The sequence below is a fragment of the Ailuropoda melanoleuca genome, chromosome 1 (assembly GCF_002007445.2).
Source record: "Ailuropoda melanoleuca isolate Jingjing chromosome 1, ASM200744v2, whole genome shotgun sequence".
NCBI classification, from domain to species: Eukaryota; Metazoa; Chordata; class Mammalia; order Carnivora; family Ursidae; genus Ailuropoda; species Ailuropoda melanoleuca.
Window position 1 is genome coordinate 121,295,938 of NC_048218.1, and position 25,036 is coordinate 121,320,973.

Genomic DNA, 25,036 nt, shown 5'->3' on the forward strand with positions numbered 1-25,036 from the left:
AAAAGGTTACTTACTGTATGATTCCAACTATATGACACTCTGGAAAAGGCAAAACGAGAGATAGCAAAATGATCAGCAGTTGCAGGGGTGGAGAGGGAATGAGTAGGCAAATAAAGGGGATTTTTTGGGTAGTGGAAATATTCTATATATTATAATGATGGATATATGTCATTATACTTTTATGTAAACCCACAGAATGTACAACACCAAGAATGAGCCCTAAGTTAAACTACAGACTTTAGGTGATTATGATATATCAGTACAGATTCATCCTTGGTAAAAACTGTACCATTCTGGAAAGTGATATTGATAACAGTGTAGGAGCAAGAAGTATATGAGACAACTCTGTACTTTACTCTCAACTTTTTTGTAAACCTAAAACTACTCTTTAAAAAAAATTAAAAAAAAAAAAGTTCCTTCATGATTTGCATACATCCTAAATTTGGGAATCAGTCTGTGGAGCAGCAGTTCTCAAACTTTGCTGTACATTAGAATCACCTGGAGAACTTTTAAAAATCCCAATGCCCAGGCCATATCCCATACCAATTAAACCAGAATCTCTCTGAGGGTGGGAGACAGGCAGCACTTTCTGAAATTTCCAAGTGATCCCAATGTGCAGCCAAGTGTGAGCACTGGTTATGAAGGGATAGCTCACAGACCAAATTCAGTATTCCTTGGTGTCTAGGCACACTCAACTTAAAGTTTTTAACAATAACAACAAGAAAAAATGTTTAATACCCAATTAGTCATGGTGGCAACAAATAAAACCTAACACACTGCCATTAAGAAAAAATGTTAAGTATGGTTTAAACATGGAAAAATACTTATTACCAATATGACAACATACAAAGAAGGGGGGGGAGTTTTTCAACAGTCTGAGCCAAACAAAAAGGAAACTTATTAAGTCCAGCCTTCATTGACAGAAAACTTATGCTCTGAATATTGTAAATCAGTTTCATTACATAACTGATGGAGGAAGTGACAAATATTGTACATTTTTTTCACACTGTTACAAATCAATCTGCAACCGTTTGGGGATATTTATAAGATGCTGAAGCAGAATGTGTATGAAAACAAACTAAATATTCGATTCGGTACCAATGTCAGAGAAATAAAATGATTTCTCAGGTCAAATCTTTTTTCTGTGGTTAAAAAGACTTGACAGACGCACTTGGTTTTCGCTCAGTGGCTTACAAGACAACACGTTATTAAACTTGAGACAATATATCCGAACACAGTGGAAAACTACAGTCACAGAATTTAAAAAGCACATTTCAACCCAAAGAAGTGCAAATTTCAGACTCAAACTGGGCCTACAGATTGAACCGAACACAAAAAGATAATGTACTCATCTTACTATTGTGGCCTGGCTTGAGTTCAATAAAATCAAAAATATAAAGAATTATAGAACTATTTGGTGGAAAGGAAGTCATCATTTCAGAAAAGACTCGATGATTTATGTGATTTCACATCACGCTTTAAGTTTTTGCAGCTTCCTTTAGAGAAAACCTCAGAATGCATTTTTATTATCATCTATCCTGTAAGTGTGGTTCAGTTTCACAAAGAATTGATTGAACTGAAAACAAACTATCCCACCAAAAGGACACAGTGTTCCTGGAATTTAAGAGATTCCAGAGCTACCCTGAAATTTCTGGCAATTGTCTCTCAGCAATGTTTTTTAAGTCCTCTGCCCTTGTGAAAAGTCATCTAAAATATAATACTGCTGAAACTAAAAATGAGTACTATAACCGGTGATGCGAAGCTTGACTCAGAATTGATACGGACCTTCACACGCACAGAACATGAGTTCTTTAATATCAACAAAGATTTATACATAAAACCAAACTTTCTGCCACTTTCTGCCACAGTTACTTGTGCCTGCTACGGTGGTGAATTAGTTTCCTATTGCTGCCGTTACAGATGGCCCCAAACGTAAGGGCTCAAAATAATACAAATTTGTCATCTTCCGGTCCTGGAGGTCGGAAGTCTAAAAATCACTGTCACTGGGCCTGCAAGGCTGGTTCTTTCTGGAGGCTCTCTGGTGAGAATCTGTTTCTTTTCCTCTCAGAGCTTCCAGAGGCCATCTGCATTCCTTATGCGTGTGGCCTCTTTCCTCACACCACTCGACCTTCCTGCTATCACTACTGACTCTGATCTTCCTCCCTCCCTCTTATAAGGACATTTGAAAGTACAAAGGATAATCTCCCCATCTCAAACTCCTAACTTCATCACGTCCATGACATTCCTTTTACCATGGAAGATAACATATTCACAGGTTCTGGGAATAAGGACATTGACATCTTTCAGGGCCATTGTTCAGTCTACCATAGACGGTAACAGATGAAGCAGACGGTTAAACATTACTTTTCCCTTTCAACACAAGTGGGCAAAGGATTTCTTTTACCAGAATTTCTAATACTAGAATTTCAACATATCTACCCATTCTCCAGTGCTCTAAGACTATTCTGCCCACTGCAAAAGCCACTAGCTACATGTGACCATTGAGCCCTTGATGAGGGTATTTCAAATTAAGATGTGCTATAAGTATAAAGCACATATCAAATGTGAAAGACTTAGGACAGAACAAAAAATGTAAACTATCTCCTTCTTAATTTTGTATCAATTTTACAGTGTTAAATAAAAATATCTTGGGTATATTTTGTTAAATGAAATATATAATTAAAATTAATTTCATTGGTTTCTTTTTACTTTTTTTATTGTGGCTATTAGAAGATTTTTAATTACCTATGTAGGGAAGCAGTACTTCTTTGATGGTTAATTTTATGTGTCAACTTGACCAGACTAAGGGATGCCCAGATATCTAGTAAAACATTATTTCTGGTGTTTCCAGAGAAAATCAGCACTTGAATAAAGAGCAAATGAAGATCACCTCACCAATTCAAGCTGGCAACATCCAATCCAATCCATCATCCAATCTGCTTAAGCTGGAACACCCATCTACTCCTGCCCCTGGACATTAGTGATACTGGCTCTTGGGCCTTCAGACTTTAACTGAATTACATTATTGCCATATATATATGTATATGTAGCTATAGTGTGTGTACGGCGTATACACACTATGTATAGTGTATAGCTATACACATATACACATACACTACAGGTCTTTTTCTCTAGAGAACTCTGATCAATACAACTTCCAAAATGAAAACACTAGAAAAATTCTCAAGATCAACTTTTTCAGAACCTGGAAGTTAAGCAAAGCCTTGGAACAACTGATGAATGATTATTCAAGAAAAATAACTGCTTTCAACTAAGAACAGTAAGCTTCATGATGTCTTAATTTGCCATAATTCCCTCCACCTCGACCAGCTCTGAGGCAACCTTGAAAATCAACAGCCTCACAGGTAGCTGAGAACAACAGCAACTGAGAAGCCACAGAAGTAGGCAGAAAGAGTTTGAAGCTTATGAAAAAGCCCCACCACCAGAAAACTGTCACTATTCAACCTGTCTGGCAGTGCCCTGGAAAAGCCCCATTTTCAGGGTTGCTTTAATTTGACTTGCCTCAGAGCTTACTCAGTACAAAAAGCCCTATCCTGAGGACATTTGTGAAAAACAATCAGCAATAATTGTTTAATATCACAGCTAGCTGAGGTGACAAACAAGAGGCTACCCAAAAACTTAAAAAGAAACGCTGGGTAAAGAGATGTCCATAGGGAATATTGAAAAGCTCCAACATATTCTCTGGGATTCTAGAAGGCCACACGATGTGCAAGGCCATGTGCAAGGCCATGTGCATGGCCATGTGCATGAACAAGAAAGACCTGAGAAGGCCTAAGGCTTTACTAACAACCAACCTTCAGATTCCGCACAGACATGAAGTGAAGGCTAAGGTAGAGTTGTGAACTCTACCCCAACACACACAGAGCAAAAGCTAAGAGACACATTGGTTAAAGGCAGTTAAGAAATGCTCTGCCTACCTTCAGCAGTCTAACCCTACTTCTCCTCAGACAACTGAAGATCTCTGGCCAGGTCGGCTCCCCAGTGTGGTCTGAAGGTCTGAGGACAAACAAGTCAGACTGCCCATGCCTGTGAAGGCTAAGGACCCCTTTCCTTTCCTCTCCCACTCTATCCCCCTGAGGCCTCCATTCCCAACTGTGATGCACTTGCCAGCAGAAGCTTGTCCAGGGCCAAAACACACAATTTTGAACTCAGATAGGACCCTTCCTGATGCTGGCTGACTCTCAGCTGCCTTACTTCTTACAGGCCCCCCTTTTTTCGTTTGTTCCTGCGGATCCAGCCACCACATTGATCTACAGGCAAAATACATCCCTACACGTTTGGAGTGAATCCAAGAATTCCATATACAAATGATGATTCAACAAGGATTCCAGCACATACCATCAAAGGACCCCCTCCCCCTAAATCCCATGGACCTGGCCACCAAGGAATTTCATTCAAATCGCCTACCAGTACATTAATATAATACCATGCTCTGGTCTATAACTGCACAGAACCCTTGATGGATCAACAAGTTTAGGTAGGGACAGGCTGCCCCCACCCCCAACCAGCATGAACCAGCTACTGAAGATGAGACCTCCACCCAAATGCCAAAAATTTGCCATTGTCAGGGGGAATGTAGAGCCCACTTTTAGGCAACAGGCTTGAGTAAGGTAAAAGGGCCCACAGTGACCACCAGGCTGGAAGCAAACAGGCTCATTAGGTGACCCACCTCAAAATATCCATAAGCCCTAGCTGACTAATGTGTTACTTACAACCGGTCACAGGTACCAAAAAAGGAAAATTCCACACGTTCCCATACCTCCTCACTTCTCCTCTTAACTATCACCCCCATCACTGCCACCTGGCAAACAGTCTCTCCTTTCCTGTCCTGCCTGCAGGTCCCTTGCAGTATATTCAATAAACTTCTATCTTCTTCACTTTGGAAAACAGTGTGGAGGTCCCTTAAAAAGTTAAAAATAGAGCTATCCTATGATCCAGCAATTACACTACTGGGTATTTACCCCAAAGATACAGACGTAGTGAAGAGAAGGGCCATATGCACCCCAGTGTTCATAGCAGCATTGTCCATAATAGCTAAATTGTGGAAGGAGCCGAGATGCCCTTCAACAGACAAACGGATTAAGATGTGGTCCATATATACAATGGAATATTACTCAGCCATCAGAAAGAACGATTACCCAACATTTGCAGCAACATGGACGGAACTGGAGGAGATCATGCTAAGTGAAATAAGTCAAGCAGAGAAAGACAATTATCATACAGTTTCACTCATTTATGGAACATAAGAAATAGCAGGGAGATCGGTAGGAGAAGGTAGGGAAGAATGAAGGGGGGGTAAACAGAAGGGGGAATGAACCATGAGAGACTATGGACTCTGGGAAACAAACTGAGGGCTTCAGAAGGGAGGGGGGTGGGGGACTGGCATAGGCCGGTGATGGGTATTAAGGAGGGCACATATTGCATGGAGCACTGGGTGTTATATGCAAATAATGGATCGTGGAACATTACATCAGAAACTAAGGATGTACTGTATGGTGACTAACATAACATAATAAAAAATTATTAAAAAAAAAAAAACTTCTAACTTCTTTTAAAAAAAAAAAAAACAAGAAAGAAATTTTCTGCCTAATCAGCAGCTGGCCACTAAACTAACTGAGCACAGACTTCAGTGGCTACACAAGACAAAGAATAAAGACTTTACAGAATTCATTTGGTAAAGTCATTAAACAAACAACAGCAACAACAATGAACCCTCAGGAATGGGAGAAATTTAAACTCCATAGTTTCTACATTCTATTATTTAAAATATCCAGTTTCAACAACAAAATTATAAGATATGAAAAGAAATGGGAAAGTATGGCCAAGCGCAGGTTAAAAAAAAAAAAAGCACTCAATAGAAACTATCACTGAGAAGTCCCAGTGTTATACTTTCCAAAGACTTTAAATCAGCTACTATTATTATGTACAAAGACCTGAAAGAACGCAGTCTGAAAAAGTAAAGTGTAAGAATGACAACAAGAGTGGAGTCCAGAGGAGAGGAAAGAATACAGTGGAAGAATAAGTATTTGAAAAAGCAATAGCCAAAAACTTTCCAAATTTGATGGAAAACATTAATCTACACGTCCAAGAAGCTCAATGAAAGCCAACCAGGATCCAAAGACATCCAAATCTAGACACATCAGAAACAAACTGTCAAAAGACGGAAACAAAGAAAGAATCTTGAAAGCAGCAAGATTTCTTACCTCATTTCTCACTAGAAATCACAGATGCCATAGGGTAACATACACAAAGTGCTATGGATAGGGAGAATGTCAACCAAAAATTCTGTATCTGGCAAAACTATCTTTCAAAAATAAAGGAGTAATTAGGACATTCCTAGATAAACAAAAAAAGTAAAGAATTTGTTGCTAGCAAACCTGCCCCACAAGAAATACCAAAGGGGGTCCTACAAGCAGAAATGAAAAGAAAAAAAAAAAAACCTACACACTAGACAGTAACAAAAATCCACACAAAGAAATAAAGAGCACCAGTAGAGCTAGCTAAAATAAGTAAACATAAAAGACAGTACAAATATATTTTGTCTATAAATCTTTCTTCTCTTACCTGATTTAAAAGAAAACTGAATAGAGCCTATGGTGGTAAATCTGTGTTGATGAGCATACAATGTATAAAGATGTAATATGTATGGCAATAAAAGCAAGGAAGAGGGAAGGAAAGAAAGCTATATTAGAGCAAAGATTTTATATAATATTCAAATTAAGTTGATACTAATCCAAAATAGATTGTTTTAGATTCAGATGTTAATTGTAATTCCTAGAGCAGCACTAAAAACAAAGAAAAAAAAAATATATATATATATATTTCATATATTAAGGGAATTACAATAGTATACTAGAAAATATATCTATTTAACCAAAAAAAAAAGTACTAATGAAGGAACAAAGAAACAAAAAAGACATAAGATATATAAAGTCAATAGCAAATGGCAAATTAAAAAAGCAGAGATTAGAAGAATGCATACAAAAATGGATCCAATTATATTCTGTCTATAAGAGACACACTTTAGATTCAAAACCACAAAGAGGTCAAACTAAAAAGATGAAAGAAGATATACCATGTGTCATGGGATAAATTGTGTCTCCTCAAAAATTCATGCATTGAAATCCTAACCTAGTGCCTCAGAATGTGACCATATTTGGAGGGGTCCCTGGGTGGCTCAATCACAGAATCTGCCTGAGATTCTCTGCCCCCTCTCTCCCCTGTCCCTCCCCCCACTTGCAGTCTCCTGCACTCTCTCTCTCTCTCAAATAAATAAATAAATAAAATCTTAAAAAAATAAATAAGAATATGACAATATTTGGACAGGGTCTTCTAAGAGGCAGTTATGTTAAAATGAGGTCATTAGGATGTGTCCTAATCCAATATGACTGATGTCTTATTATAAAAGAGAAAATTCGGGGGCACCTGGGTGGCTCAGTTGGTTAAGTGTCTGCCTTTGGCTCAGATTACGATCACAGGATCCTGGGACCAAGTCCCGCATCGGGCTCCCTGCTCAGCGAGGAAGTCTGCCTCTCCCTCTCCATCTGCCTCTCCCCCTGTTCATGTGCTGTCTTGCTCTCTCTCTCTCTCTCAAATAAATAAAGTCTTAAACAAAAATAAAGAGAAAATTCAGACACAGATGTGCAAAAAAGATGATGTGAAAACACAGGTAAACATGACCATCCACAAGCCAAGAAGAAAGGCCTGAAACAGATCCTTCCCTCATGGCCCTCAGAAGAAATCAACCCTGACAACACCTTCACCCCAGAGTTCAACCCTCCAGAATTATGAGAAAATAAATCTCTAATGTTGGAGCCACCCAGTCTATGGTACTTTATTATAATAGCCCCGGGGAGTAATACATCATGAAAATGGTAGCAAAAAAACAGACAAAATAGACTTTAAGATCAAAAACTTGTTACTAGAAGCAAATTAATTCATCTTATAACAATAAAATGGTCAATTTATCAGGAAGACATAACAACTATAAACATACATGAACCTAACAACAGAGCACTAAAGACCTGAAGCAAAAACTGAGAGAACTGAAGGAAGAAAGAGACAACCCAACAGTAAAAGATGGAGGCTTAAATATCTCACTTTCAATAATGGATAGAATGACTAGGTGGAAAATCAACAGAGAAACGGAAGGGTTTAAATGCAAATCAAAACCACTTTACGGTAGCTGAAGTAAAACTTACAAAGAATAGCGAGCGGTAGCAAGAACCCGGAAAAATTAGATATTTCATAAATTGCTGGTGAGACTCTAAAATCATGTTGCTTTTTTAGGGGAAAACATGACAGGCCCTCAAAATATTAAACATAACATTACCATATAAACCAACCAGACCTAACAGACATCTATGTAACACCCCATAACAGCAGTAGAACACACATTCTTTTCAGGCACACCCAGAACATCCTCTGAGACAGACCATTCATTAGGCCAAAAACAAGCCTTGGTACATTTTCAAAGACTGAAATTCACACAAAGAATGTTCTCCAGGGATGCCTGGGTGGCTCAGTTTGTTACACATCTGACTTTGGCTCAGGTCACGATCTTGGGGCCCTGGTATGGAGCCCCAAGTTGGCTCCACACTCAGGAGGGAGTCTGCTTGTCCTTCTCCCTGTGCCCCTCCCACTGCTCATGTTCTCTCTCTCTCAAATAAATCAATAAAATCTTTAAAAAAAAAAAAAGACTGTTCTCCAACTACAATGGAATGAAGTTAGAAATTAATAACAGAAGGGTATTTGGGAAATTCACAAATGAGTGGAAATTAAACAACAAATTCCTAAAAACCAATGGATCAAAGAAGAAATCACAAAAGGAAATTAGAAAGTAATTTGAGATAATGGAAAAAGGAAAACACAACATACCAGAACTTATGAGATGAAGGTGAAACGGTTCTTAGAGGGAAATTTACAGTTGACACCGCCAATATTTAAAAATAAAAAACCTCAAATCAATAACTTAACATACCACCACAAGACACCAAAAAAAGAAGGGCAAACTAAACCCAAAATTAGCAAAAAGAAGGAAATAATAAAGAGCAGAAATAAATGAAATAGAATGGACAACACCAATAGAGAAAACCAATGAAATCTAAAGTTAGTTTTTTGGAAAGATCACCAAAATTAACAAATCTTAAGGGAGACTGCGGGGAAAAAAGAGAGAAGACTCAAGTTACTAAAATCAGGAATAAAAGAGTGAGCATCTCTACTCACCTAACAGAAATAAAAAGGTTTATATGAAAATACTATGAACAATCATATGCCAGTAAATTAAGTAACCTAAATAAAATGCAAAGCTCCTACAAAGACACAAATTACTGAAACTAATTAAATGACAGAAAAACTAAATAAATATATAACAAATAGATTGAATTAGTACTCATAAAACTTACCCAAAAAAATTAAAAATCAGGGCTTTTTTCACTTTTCTGATCATTCTACCAAACAAGTAAAGAAAAATTAATTCCAATTCTTCACAAACTCTTCCAAAAACTAAGAGAGAAGGGAACAACTCATTCTTGAGATATACCTGATATCAAAAACAGGAAAAAAAAATCAAGAAGAATAAAATTACAGACCAATTCTTCTTTTGAATAGACCCCAAAACCCTTAGCAATATACTAGCAAACTGAATACAGCAACATATATACAAGATTAGACAACATGACCAAGTGAGATTTTTCCCAGGATGGCAAAATTGGTTCATTAACAAAAATCAATGTTAACCAATCAATATCAAATAACATATTAACAGGATGAGTGATGCAAGCCAAATCATGATCTTAATAGTTGCAGAAATAGCATTTGCCAAAATCTAACACCTTTCCTGATTTAAAAAAAAAAAGAAAGAAAGAAACATTCAGCAAGCCAAAAATAAAGGGAAATTCCTCAACCTGTTAAAGAGCATCAATGAAAACACCACACCTCACCTCATATATACTGGTAATGCTTTGCCCTGAAATAAAGAAAAAGAAAAGGTTGCCTGCTCTTGCCACTTCTATTCAACACTGTACTGGAGTTCTTTCTACCCAGGGAAATTAGGCAAGAAAATGAAATATGAGGCATCCATTTTGAGAAGGAAAAAGTAAAACTATCTCTATTCACAGATGTGTAGTCATGTATATGGAAAATCCCACAGTATCCACTAAAATACACTTAGAACTAGAAAAATGAGCCCAGCAAGGTTGCAAGATATGAGATCAATACACAATCATGTTAAGTTCTATTTCTCAGTGCTGATCACTGTACTTATTAAAATAATTCTCCCAAAAGACAAGTCAAGATTTATTATCTTTGTATACCCTTTGGAATAGCTAAAACATATTCCCAAACATCCCTATTCACCATAACATTGTATTCCTAGCATTGGACATTTAAATATTTAAGTCCATAAATAAATTAATGAATACCGGGAGGGCCTTATACACTTGAGAGTAAAAGTGTAGCAGTGTCTGGATCCAGACCGAGTTCAGATTCTAGCTCTACCACTTAGTGAATGGCTGTGACATTGTCAAGTTACAGTATTATTCTGTGCCTCTGTTTCCTCCTCAGTAAAATGGGAACAATAGAGCCATTGAGGAAATAAATTAGTTCATATATGCAATGTGCCTAGAACAGCGTCTAGTGTAAAGTAGACATTATACAAGTTTTACTATGTTATTGAAGACATTCTCAATAATTCAACTTTGGAGAAAACCAACAGCCCACATAATGCAGTGTCCACACCAAGGTCAGCAAGTTGATAGCATTTTCCCAGTGTTGCACCTTGGCAGACACTGTTGTTAATAACCACAACAGTCCTGTCTCAATCTTCTCAGTACTGGTCTCCAATCAGCCCAAGTGGCAGAAAAGATTAAAGCTGTTTGCAGTACTGTGTTGTTTCTACTATCATCCCATTAAAACAGCACCAGAACTCAACTCTTACCCTATGGGCTTGACCTAGTGCCCTGCCGATAAATTCCTTCCCCACTAAAAAAAGATTCTGTTACTGACTCCTAACTTCTAATGGGCCTCCTAACTACAGATTATTGGGTTATTATTTAAATGGCACAACCCATGTTTATTCTTCAGATGATTATTTAAAAAATGGCCAGATTTAGTGCCGGTGTCAACTTCAAGGGATGTCTCTCAGTCAGTTACATCAAGCTTCTGTCCGTTCCTACAGCATGCCAAGTCATGTCCTGCAACAGGTCTTTGCAGTTATTGTCCACTCTCTCTGGAATAATTTTGCCCTACCTAACAGAAATGCCCCTGTTATCTTTATTACACTGTTTATTTCCGTCTGCAGATATATTACTTATTACTTGTTTTTTATCTACATCTTCAGTGATGATGTAAATTCAATACGGCAGGGAGCTTGCTGGTTTACTTATCATTTATTGTATGCTCTGGCATATAGCAGATGAGAAACAGGGATGGACAGATGGATGGATGGATGGATGGACGGATGACAAATAGATTCTGTTAGTGCAGATTCAACTTCACTTCTTACTGCCTAAAGGGAGTATCAATAGGTTAAAAAAGAGATGTGAATAATAACTTTAAAGGTGAGAATATATTTAGTATATGGCATTTACCACAACAGAAAGGTAAATTAAAGCATTTTAGAAGATTTTCTATGAAAATAGTTGAAACTGGACCACCTGGGTGGCTCAGTCGTTAAGCGTCTGCCTTTGGCTCAGGGCATGATCCCTGCATTCTGGGATCGAGCCCCGTATCAGGGTCCTCTGCTGGGAGCCTACTTCTTCCTCTCCCACTCCCCCTGATTGTGTTCCCTCTCTCGCTGGCTGTCTCTGTCTCTGTCAAATAAATAAAATCTTTAAAAAAAAAAAAAAGAAAGAAAGAAAGAAAGAAAGAAAGAAAATAGTTGAAACCAAAATAGTTTCCTTTTAGCCTTCAGTCATCTAGAAAATGAAATCAACCAATATCCAAATTGCCAAGTGCTTGAGCTAATCAAGACCCTATTATATATTGCTGGCATGTACTGACTCTAAGCCTAAAAAAAAATATTTACCATTATACTTCATATACATTCTGTAAAGAACTAATGTGATTTTCCCGGAAATTAAATCTCAGCCACTATGCTTAATGTTAGTGGTTTACTTATCTTTTAGCTACAATGATGGCATAATAGTTGGGGCCAAATAGACATGTTCCACTAGGAATTGGTTGGTCCATAACTTATGGCAGGCATAGAGCCACTATTAATCAGCCAACACAGAAGGATATGATTACAACATTTTATTCCACATAAAATTTTCCAACCCCAGAAAGTACAAGGATGAAGGTAGATCAATTAACTCAGCAACAAAAACAAATTGTTCTAACTCTAGTAATAGAGAATATAGGTGATTCTTATACTGTTAAACCCATCTTTAGGAACAGTCCATTAAACTCATTATTCTACAAGATTCTGTGAAGAGAAAATCTAAATTTGGTGAATATTTGTCAATACCAATGGATCTTTCTCCTCAACACTTTTATATCTTGATCTTAATTATGCTTCTACTTTTCAGAACATTTTGAAAGCACCAAATTATTTTAAAGTATCTAATAAGAGAATTAAATTAGATCACGATGAAATTTGTCCTGTTTTATTCTTTTCTCCTTTGAGATATTCTCCCACTAGTAATTACCAATTATTACAAATTAAAAGCTCTAGTTTCCTTCACTGCGGTTCATGTCATATAAAAATATGCAATGCCAATGACTATAACGAAGGATTTCAGTTCTACAAAACCAGAGTATCCTCCCAACACACTTACATTTCACTGAATTTTCTTTAAAAAAAAAAAAAAAAACAGCAAACCATGTTTTCTGTTGCAGGCAACTTATATTCAATCCAACCAATAGTATAAAATAATAACATAAAATAATAGTTTATCAAAAATTCTAATTTTCTTTGGAAGTCATCTGATTTTTCACTTTTGGGTGTGTCTTTACCCTCCTAATTAGTCATCTTGATATCATAAATGTTAGTGTCTATTTGTATCCCCTGCACTTTAATAAAGCAGTGGAATGCCTTAGGGAGAATGCAGGTTAAAGAATGGAAACTGCGCGAGGATTAAAAATTGGCCTCAAGTAACGAAGGACGATCAGGCTGACACAGGCGCTCAGGGCAGGAATGCATCAGGCTTGTCGGAAGAGGGAGGTTCAAATGCAAACTCACAGTTCTCTGATTTCTCACGCTTTCTGACATTAGCTCCTCTTTCTTCCTCTCCCTGCTCCATGCTGTCAACTTCCTTGGTCATAGGCTACTGCTTCTCTCCCTTCCCACCCTCTGTTCACCCTTCAGCACGATCTTAATTTTCAACCTCCACTTCCTTCCTGGATGTGTAATTTCTTTCCTCACAAATCTGGCACATTTACAGACTGTTCTTAAGGGATTTCTCCCAGAGCTGACTTATCAATTAGGCATAGTGCTCACCATACTTCAGAGGTACACAAAATGTTTTAATTTTAATTTCAGAATGAGAAAAAAATTAACACAATAATAATACATAATAATGGATTATATTCATCTTTATACCAATGCAGCTATAATTCTTAGTATTTTTATGGAGGAAAGGACCCACAAAGGCAAAATCGTCTAAGGCCCACAGAATCATAATGGGACCTGAATTCTGAGTCAACCCAGCCCTACATCCTTCCCCACTTAAAATTGCTCCTTTCTAGCCTCATGGGTACAACCCAGACCAAAAGTGACTGTATGAGTATTTATTTCAAAACCTGATTTATGGTAATGGTTGTATAACTCATTAACTGTACTAAAAATTATTAAACAGGGTGAATGTTATGATGTTCAAAACATACCTCACTAGGGGGCTTGGGTGACTCAGTCGATTAAGCGCCTGCCTTCGGCTCAGGTCACGATCTCAGGGTCCTGGGATCAAGTCCCATGTCAGGCTCCCTGCTCAGTGGGGAGTCTGCTTCTCCCTCTCCCTCAGCCTCTCATCCCACTAGTGCTCTATCACTCTCTCAAATAAATAAATAAAAATATTTTTTAAAAAATATACCACATTAAAGCTGTTTTTAAAAAAGATATAGAAAAAAAAAGTAGAAACACAGGTATCTAAAGACACAAAAAGATGAATTTCAGATTACTACCTTGTTTGAAATTCAGAAACTTATCCATAGAAGTATGCTATGATAATGACAGCTGAAATTTTATCTACCCTAAATATGAACATGGAGAAAGAATAATGACATCAAAAATGCCAAAACAATCTATATGTGAAAATAATTATGGAAGTTTGGTGCTAAAAAAACTTATTGTAGTAGTAATTAGGGGAGCCTGGTTGCAATTAAGTACAGGAAGGATATTAAAACTTCCAAAAGATATTTCTGTAAGCCACAACAGAAGAATAAGAGCAAGAGAATAATTGGAACCACATCCAAACCCACTTCCTTGTTATTTACCAATATCATCTAAAGAATACTGTTTAGATGCTGACGTTAGACAATCTTCAGTTGACAACTTTAAATCATATTAAGACTAAAAAAAAAAAAATCAAAGAATTTTATGACAAGGGTTAAAAGTTCATAGCCTTGAAACTACGAAAAATTTGGTGCCCGCTTGTAAACCACATCCTGGCAACTGTCGTGTCTCTACAATGAAATGGTTTTGTTGTGGTTGAGGCAATCAACTCCGAGTTAATAATTAGCTACTATTCAAATCAAGTGCAATTTGTGTAATTGTACACTAGATCACTTTTAAGAGAAGGAGTACAAAATTTCATTTTTAGCAACTGATACTGAATGTTATAATCATTCATTTGTCATCCTATGTAATGCAATCAAAATGAGTAGAAAAGTATGTTTTTTGCCCACTGCATGAAATTGCCGTCATTTTCCAAGCAGCTGAAATTAAGTTCAAATGTTATCTGTTTAATGCAGGTGAACATTTATATAAAAAAAGAAAATGAACACATTTTTTAAAAGGTGAAGTTTCCTATTATGTTACTTTGAAAAGTATCTAGAAATAGCACTTTGCATTTACATAAAGCAGAGTTTAATCATTCTGTGCTTTGGTATTTGGATCTAGAATCTATAATATTATCTTAAATTGAAAGACTAAGTAAAGTTAGTTAAGATTTCTCTATTATGAAAAGTTATAATAATTATGATAAAATAATTATGTCAATAACCACCTTTTTAATCTCAGCACATTTCTAACATTACAAAATATTTTTTCAATAACCTAATAAAATTAATGCTAGTCATCAGAATGCTTTCTAATTTACAAAGATTTTTTTCACAACCTTTTGTGCACTAGATTCTCAAAACAACCCAGTACTGTTAGTATAATGTTGATTGGCCCCCCAAATATTTCCCCTGCCTCTGGCCAAAAAATAACCACACCATTCTTTGGGGAATCATATCTCCCCAGTTACAGTCATATTGTTTGGGTAGAGTTAACCCCATCCCTAGTACCTAGAACAGTTTAAGCTAAATAGCATAATTTTTAGTCCTCATTAATTGGTTCAGGAATGGTCACTTAACCCAGTGAAATATATGGTCTTGTTTTCTGGGGCTTCTACAAAAAAGGTCTTCCTTTTTCTTCCATGGAAACTGCTAAAAGATTCTATAAGTTTCCTTCAAGGTACAGTATAAAGATCTAAGATCTGGAACCAGAGCTGCTTCAACAATAGCTCCACATAACGAAAGATGGAGAAGAGGGGACTTGGAAAAGGCAGACAGCGCGGGGTAGGAGTGAAAACAGGGAAGTAAAGAAAGACAGGTGGGAAAAAGACAAACAGAGAAAAAGAGATGTCCAAGGCTCGAGAAGCACACATGAGATGAGCAGAAAAGAAGTAACACAGAGTCAAGAAATAGGGTAGAGGCAAAAAGAGATGAACAGAGCTTGGGCAGCAGTGGGTAAAGAGAATGAAAATGGTCTTATCACCCACTGTCTTGCACTCCCGACTGGCTTCAACATAAACCATTATCTGTACCACTGCCCTTAGAAACTTAGCACTGTTCACAGCTCAGACGCTATTCTGCTTATGACAACAATAGCATGTATCCAAGGAGACAATGTCTTTGGTTGAAAAGACCACCACCAATGGAATTGCTAGATAAAAAAACAGAGGCCTTGAAAGGTTACAATCCAGATTCCTAAGCATGACATATAAGGCCCTTAATACTCTTGGCCCAACTATATCCTGAAACCCTATCCTACAGAGAACTATGCATCACCTCCAGCTCTCCTGTATGACACAGCCGCCTCTACTACTAAGCCTTGAACAGATGTGTCACCTCCCACTCCAACCGAGCTACCACAGCGCCTGGGACACAGTGAGTCCTCAGTTGATGATAGCTCATAAAAAACCCACTCCAAATGTTCCCTTTCTCAAAATTCTCATATTTCAACAGAAACACCCGTCCATCAGGTTAAAATCCATGATAGTTTTCACTAACTGGATCTAAACATGATTAAATAATGCTCCAGAAGGGTCCACTTTGTCACACTGTCTTATTCTGACTCTTGGCATGCAGGGTGGGGGCAGGGGGGCCAGTCTTGTTATGTATGCCCTTGTTACTGAGTGATCCTTTGCTTCCTCTGCCTCTTACTAAATTTGCCTTCTCCCCTGGAGCATCACAATAGGAAAGCTGGATCTTGCCTGTCCCTGGTGCCAAAGCTTTTGTCTTTATGACGTAGGGAAAAGAAAACCAGTCAGAATATCAGAAACCAGAATTCTTGCTATAACTCTGCAGTTCAAGCAGATCAACCCCTCCCAGCTTCAGCTTCTTTGTAAGTAAAATAGGAATAAAAATTCCTGCCTTATCCGCCTGGGTGGCAGTTGAGCCTCGAACTCTTGATTTCAGCTTAGGTCATGATCTTAGGGTCAGGAGATGGAGCCCAAACTCACACTCAGTGTGGAGTCTGCTTGGTATTCTTTCCCTCTCCCTCTCCCTCTGCCCTTCACCCTGCTCTCGCTCTCGTGTTCTTGTTCAAATAAATAAATTAATAAAATCTTTAAAAAAATTCCTACCCTACCTAACTTCAAGTGATTAATATGAAGATCATATAAAATAGTAGATCTGAAAATCCAGAGCTCTAAAATAAGACTTAATCGATTTTTATTGTTGAAAGGTAATGACAATAGCCAAGATATGGAAACAATCTAAGTGTTCATCAATGGATGAATGGATAAAAAATGTTGTGCATATATACACACACAATGGAATGTTACTCAGCCATAAAAAAAAAAGAAGGAAATCCTGTGGTAAAATAGGTGAAGGGGGTCAAATAGTACAAATTCCCAGTTATAAAATAAATAAGTCACAGGGACGTAATGTACAGCATGGTGACTATAGCTAAAAATATTGTACCGCATATTTGAAAGTTGCTAAGAGTAGATCATAAAAGTTCTCATCATGGGACAAAAAGATCGCAACTACGCATCATGATGAATATTAACCAAATTTATTGTGGTGATCCCTTTGCAATATATAGAAATATCATATTATTATGTTGTACATCTGAAATTAATATAATATTATATGTCAGTTTTACCTCAATTTAAAAAAAGGTAGTTAATGAGTCTTAAACACACTAATAACTTCAGCAACCTTTGACTAAATTAGCTACAGCAAATAGGCTAAATCACTGCTACCAGGTTTGCTAAAAGCAAATCATCTCATCATTAGCTGTTTATCAAGTACTTATCCTAACTCCATGGTTTTCTACTTTTTCCTAAGCTTTCCTAGCAAACCTAAGGGCCATGAGACATACTCATTGCTAACAGTGGATCTCCTATTGGTCTCAAAAGACTGGGAGAGCCCGCTATTTGACAAGTACTGGGCTGGGCCTTGAGGATACCACTGTATGCAGGAACAAACATTATTCCTGCATTCACAGAACTTACAGGTTCAGGGGACAACATGAACAACAAACACGGACACATACCCAAAAGGACTGGAATGCATGTATGTGTGTATGCATGCATGAGTTTGTACTTACTGTACCCTCACTTTGAAACAGCCCTACCAGTGACACCACCCCCCTCCACTCCCATCCCCAGGAAACCACACACCTCCACATCGTGAATCATTGTGTTAGGTGTTGGAGGAGAATGAAACTCTACCACACGCTACAAGAGAATTTCTTCCAAAGCTAATTAATCATTGACATATAAGTAAAGCAGTCTAGGTAAAGATCAGGAGACTTAAATAGAGTCCCAAATCCAGGACCAGCCACATAATTAGCAAGTAATAGTGCAAAGTGAAAAAAAATGTAGGGCCTCTCATTCAAAAATAAGTAAGAACCTCAAGGCAGTGATAACAGAGAATTTAAACAAAGCCTAGGACCTTCTGTGATTGCATAGGTCAAACACCCATGAAACCTTCCTGGCTTCCATCCTTATTGAATGTGTAACTTGTAGCCAGTCACTTACCCTACCTCACATTCCTTACAGCTATAAAATTAGAGGAGGGAAGGCTTTCAGCTTCTTCCCATAACTAACATCTGTGTTTCTCTATTTAGAAGACAGTTCATTCATTTGGAGAGAATTATTTTACCCTTTTATATAACCATTAAAATGCTCACTGTGACTCAAAGCTAATGTTGAAACCCCATACATAGTATTTTACTTTCAACCATTTTGATGTTTTTCTTACCTCTAGACAACTCCTTAATTTTGTCTACGAGAACAAATCTCTAAAGCAGTTTTCCAAGTTAGTAGTCTCCCATGTATGCCATTTAAATCTGAAATTCCTAACTGAGGTCTCCATCTATAAAGTAATTTTTCCCTTGGTAAAATATCTCCTTACACAAATTCGGTATTTTCTTTTTTTCTATGCCTGAAAAATTATCTATTCTGAATCAGCATCTGGGTCTGCTCCAATAAAAAGGAGGCAAAATGTCAATTTGAGAGTTAGTTTACCCTTTTATTCCACCAGTTTAGTATTTAGCATAACATAACTGATAACCATCTAAACCAGGGGTTCTTAACCTGGAGTCTGTGGAAAGAATTCTGGGAACTAATTAACTTGAACGGAAAAAAACTGTATCTTTATTTCCATCCAACTTCTGACTAAAATTTAGCATTTTCTTCAGTTATGAATGTCGGCAACAAACCACAGGAGTATTAGTAGTACCTGTGGTTTGATCACCAGTAAATATTACACTTATTTTCATATCATATTATAGTTACTACAGATATCGTAAAACATCATTTATGCTCAACATTACCTCAAAATTGCAATAGTTACTAAGCCCAATAATAGATCTTATGGTTTAATGTGTTAGTAAAAAATCATATATGTTATTACAATACAAAATTGGTTTTTACGTTGAAATAACTGCATTTTAATATAACTGGCTTCCCTTGCCATCCAAGGATATCATTTTACGCATCTAAAAACATAATTCTGAGAAAGGTCCATAGACTTCACCGGACTACTCAAAGGGTCCACAGTACAAAAAAGGTCAAGAAACTCTGGTCAAAAGAACTCATATGACAATAAAATAAAACCAAATGTACTCCTGTCTCACAAGCAGTAATATACTCATTTTAGTATAAATAGATTAAAATTCTAATTCAAACAGCAATGTCTACATACAACAAAATCTTCATGGTCTATTTATTTTAATCTAACAATAATTAAGTATACCAAAACAGAACAGCTTTGCTGCTGTTGTTAGTGGGTTTTTTCTGTTTTGTTCTTTTTTTGTTTTTGTACATGTGACCATAGGATTTGATATGAACGAGTATAACCCAGATATATGTCTTTACACCACAACCTCAAATGTTCTTTGGATTGGTACCTGAGATGACAGTAGGTTACAGTCAATGAACAGTCCTTTTCCCGTTTTATATCTTCGTATCAATCCAGCCATAATGGCTCCATAGGCATAGAGGCCAGTAGCGAGATCAGTCATGGCCACTCCTGGACGAACCGGATCTCCATCCTGGGTTGGGGTGAGAAAAACAGAGATAATTGAAAATTGAAACCATCATATGATTTCTCAAATATTGTAAGATCAAACAGAAGAAAGAATTGTATTTGACATGTGCTTGCAAACACACAGAAGGAATACAACAAGCTGCCACAGCGTGTATCTGCTGCTGGGAAGAATATATTTATATTTATTGTATTTCTCACTCCATCTCCTACCAACCAAACAAAATCAAATCAAATCAAATCAAATATTTTTAAACATGTCTAGGGGCACCTGGGTGGCTCAGTCAGTTAAGCGTCTGCTTCAACTTGGGTCACGATCCCAGGGTCCTGGGATCAAGTTCCGCATCGGACCCCCTGCTCAGCAGGGAGCCTGCTTCTCCCTCTTCCTCTGCTGCTCCTCCTGGTTGTGCTCTCGCTCGCTCACTCGCTATCTCTCTCTGTCAAATAAATCATTAAAAATCTTTAAAAAAAAAAAAATGTCTGAAGTTCCTTCTTAATATATTTTACCTTGTTTATCCTAAAAAAATAAATAATTGAATTTGAATTTAAATGAGTCAATCTACTTGAAATGAAAGAGAGTTTTTTTTTTTTCTTGTTGGGTAGGAGGCTCTCCCAGGAAAAAAGAAGGCAGAAGACCTGGTCTATTCTCCTTAGAAGCACGCTAATTACTGACAAATATACTAATGGTATTTGCTTTAAAAAAAAAAAAAAAGAAGAAGAAGAAGAAGAAGAAGAGTACTTACCATAGAAGACTTTTAGCAGAATATCCTTGTTTTAGAATTACTGTGGAAAACAACCTAGAATCTATAGGCTTATAAGGAATCGGACATCACCTATGCAATTATTAGAGTATAAAATGGAATGTTTCACAGCCTATAATGTTCCCTGTTGTATGAGGTAATACATGTACTTCATTAGAGATCATATCTACTGCTCTGGGATTGAGAGTTTTGTTTATTGTGGGAAGAAAAAATCTGGGGGCCTCTCTCAATGTCCAGGATGTCTGTCTGCTTTTCCCGTGCCTTTTGGTTCCTTGAATCCTTAAAATTACAAGTAAAGCTCAATACTGATTAACATCTTCAATTTATGTCAGTCTGATTTGACAATCCAATCCTTGACCTATATATAAAGATATTAGAACAGTGCCTGACAAACAATAAGTATCCTATAAAAATTAGCTAATGCTATCATTAACATTATTATCAGTCATTGTTATATTACAGAGTTTCTATTTTGCACTACCTTGAATTGTTAACCCTTTCATCACACGGAATACCTAAAAAAGCCTACATTTCATCTGGTTGATACAGTCATTCAACCACTTCCTTATTCATAATTCCAGCTGCTATTTAATCATTTTCAGAAGCTAGTTTTTCCTTTCCTGCAATCCATACATGGACTATGTCAATTATCTTATGAGAGTGCTAAATTATGTTAAAACCAAGTAAATGCGAATATATAATGACTAAACTTTTTCTCTGCTTTTCAACACAATTTCAAGGAAGATATAGAATGAAAATTGGAAACTTCTGGCTGTTTTCTACCTATTATGATTGGAAAAACTTATAGTGGCTTGAATCAGTAAATTTAAAATTAAATTTGTCATTGGGATTTAAGATTATAGTGTTAAAAATGAGAGACAAGTTCAAATTTAAGTTTATCGACACATTTCTACACTATAAAATTAATAAACTTATATTTTATCTGCTCTACTTCTCAGATCAATAGGAATAAAATAGAAAATAAATCCATTATCTTATATGTAAACTTCCTGAAAAGGGGAGATTATTCCTGATTAATATTCCAAAAACATCATTACATTACCCAGAATAACAGTATGAGATGTATAAGCATTAAATAAATGTTAACTCATCAATATATTAGAGACATTATCACTGTTAAAAGTGACAATTTGTGCCAAATAATTTTAGTGAAATGCCAACTAAAACAGGCTTACTAACACACTTTAGATTCAAAGATACAAATAGGCTGAAAAAATGAAAGCATGGGAAAAAAATATATCATGCAAACAACAGCCATAAGAAGGCTGGAGTGGCTCTATTAATATCAGACAAAATAAATCTTAAAACAAAACAAAAAAAAATGTCACTAGAGAAAATAAAAAGAGAAAATGGGGTCATTGCACTAGGAAGATACAACAACTATCAGCATATATGCACCCAACAACAGAGCTGCCAAAAAACAAAAAGCAAAAAGTGACTGATTTGAAAGGAGAAACAGACACTTCGGGCATAATAGAAGGAGGTTTCATACTCAAATATTAATAGTGAATAGAATAATTAGATAGAAAATCAAAAAAGAAAGATTTGAACACCATAAACCAAGTATATCTAATATCTAGAAAACAGAAAACACTTCATCCAACAACAAAATGCACATTCTTCTCAGGTGCACATGGAACATTCTCTAGGACAGAAAATATCATAGTCCCTAAGACAAAATAAAATAAATTTATTTAAAAGTAGTGAGTTCATACAAAATATGTTCTCAGGTAACAACTGAATGAAACTACAATCACTAACAGAGGCATATTGTGGAAACCCAAAAATATGTGGACAGTAAACAACATAATCCCAAAACACCAATGAGTAACAAAGAAAATCACATAAGAAATTAGGAAATACCTCAAGATGAATAAGAGGCATCCATATTGGTAAAGAAGTTAAACTGTCACTATTCACAGACGACATGATACTATACATAGAAAATCCTAGACTCCACCAAAAAACTACTAGAAGTAACAAATGAATTCAGTAAAGTTGCAGGATACAAAATTAATACCCAGAAATCAGAAGCATTCTATAGACCAATAACAGTAGAAAGAGAAATTAAGAACACAAAACTATTTGCAATTGCACCAAAAAGAATAAAATACCTAGGAATAAACTTAAAGAATGAAAGGCCTGGACTCTGAAAACTATAAAACAGTGATGAAAGAAACTGAAGATGAAACAAATGGAAAGATATTTCATACTCATGGATTAGATGAATCAATAATGTTAAAATGTGCATACTACCCAAAGCAATCTACAGATTCAATGCAATCCCTATCAAAATACCAATGGTGTTTTTTGACAAAAATAGGACAAATAATCCTAAAATTTATATGGAGCCACAAAAGACCTCAAATAGTCAAGGAAATCTTGAGAAACAAAAACAAAGCTGGTGGTATCACAATTCTAGATTTCAAGTTATATTACAAACCTGTAATAATCAGGGCACCGGGTGGCTCAGTCATTAATTGTCTGCCTTCAGCTCAGGTAGTGACCCCGGAGCCCCAAGATCGAGTCCCACATTGGGCTCCCTGCTCAGCGGGGAGTCTGCTTCTCCCTCTGCTCCTCACCCTGCTCATGCTCTCTCTCTCTCACTCTCTCGCTCTCTCTCAAATAAATAAAATCTTAAAAAACAAAAAAAGCTGTAGTAATCAAAACAGCACGGTACTGGCACAAAAACAGACACATAAATCAACAGAACAGAATAAAGACCCCAGAAATGAACCCACACTTATACAATCAATTAATCTATTACAAAGGAGCCAAGAATATACAATGGGGAAAAGACAGTCTCTTCAATAAATGGGGCTGGGAAAACTAAACAGCTACACGTAAAAGAATGAAACTGGACCACTTTCTAATACTATACACAAAAATAAACTCAAAAGAGATTAAAGACCTAAATGTGAGCCCTGAAACCATAAAAATTCTAGGAAAACATGGGCAGTAATTTCTCTAACACCAACTGTAGCAAAATTTTTCTAGATATGTCTCCTAAGGCAAGGGAAACAAAAGCATAAATAAACTATTGGGACTACAACAAAATAAGAAGCTTTTGCACAGTAAAAGAAACCACCAACAAAACCAAAAGGCAACCTAATGAATGGGAGAAGATATTTCCAAATGATATATCCAATGAAGAGTTCGTATCCAAAATATAGAAAGAATTAACACAACTCACCACCAAAAAAAGATATAATCTGATTAAAAATGGTCAAAGGACCTCAATAGAGACTTTTCCATAGAAAACATACAGATGGACAACAGACACATGAAAAAATGCTCAACATCACCAATCATCAGGGAAATACAAATCAAAACCACCATAAGATATCACCTTACACCTGTCAGAATGGCTAAAATCAAAAAGACAAGAAATAACAAGTATAAACAAAGACATGGGGAGAAAGGAACCTTTGTGTGCTGTTGGTGGGAATGTAAATTGGTACACTTCATACTGTGGAAAACAATATAAAGATACCCCCAAAAAGTAAAAATGGAAATATCGTATGATCCAATAATTCCACTACTGGGTATTTACCTAAAAAAAACAAAAACAGTAAATCAAAAAGATATATACACCCCTATATTTATTGCAGCATTATTCATAATAGTCAAGATATGGAAGCAACATAAGTATCCATCAGTAGACAAAAGTAGACCTGCCTTCGGCTCAGGTCATGATCCCAGGGTTCTGGGTCTCTGAGAAGCACAGTAGGGAGCCCGCTTCTCTCTCTCCCTCTGCCTGCCACTCCCCCTGCTTGTACTCTCTCTGTCTCAAATAAATAAATAAAATCTTTAAAAAAAAAAAAAAAGACAAATGAAAATAAAGGTACAACATACCAAAATTTATGAGATGGAGCTAAAACAGTATTTGAGAGCAATTTGGAGCTGTACATACCTATATTTTAAAAGAAGAAATATTTCAAATCAATACCTTAGCATTCTCCCTTTAGACATTGGAAAAAGAAAAGCAAACTAAACCCAAAGCAAGTAAAAAGAAGGAAGTAATACAGATTAGAGCAGGAAATAATGAAATAGAGAATACTAGTCCAATGGAGAATATCAACAACAGCAAAAAAAAAAAGTTGGCTCCCTGAAAAGATCAATAAAAGTGACAAATCTGTGCCTGAAATTTGTCTTTTTTAAGGTTGATTGATTGATTGATTATTTATTTATTTGAGAGAGAGAGCATGAGCAGGGAGAAGTGGCAGAGGAAAAAAGCAGACTCCCCACTGAGCAGGGAGCCTGATGCAGGACTCGAACCCAGGACCTGAAGATCATGACCTGAGCCGAAGGCA

General features: G+C 36.5%; 1 protein-coding gene across 8 annotated transcripts in view; it reads right to left on the bottom strand.

Moving 5' to 3' along the window:
• Positions 1-25,036, bottom strand: part of SUGCT (succinyl-CoA:glutarate-CoA transferase) — a 706,709-nt gene that overhangs the window by 570,120 nt on the left and 111,553 nt on the right. For all 8 annotated transcript variants that reach the window (XR_004626996.1, XM_034665707.1, XM_034665695.1 and 5 more), the window contains exon 8: positions 19,805-19,948. Coding sequence is in view for 7 of the 8 variants with exons in the window: in XM_034665707.1 (XP_034521598.1) it covers positions 19,805-19,948 (144 nt within the window). In the remaining variant the exon portion in view is untranslated. The remainder of the gene's footprint in view (positions 1-19,804; positions 19,949-25,036) is intronic.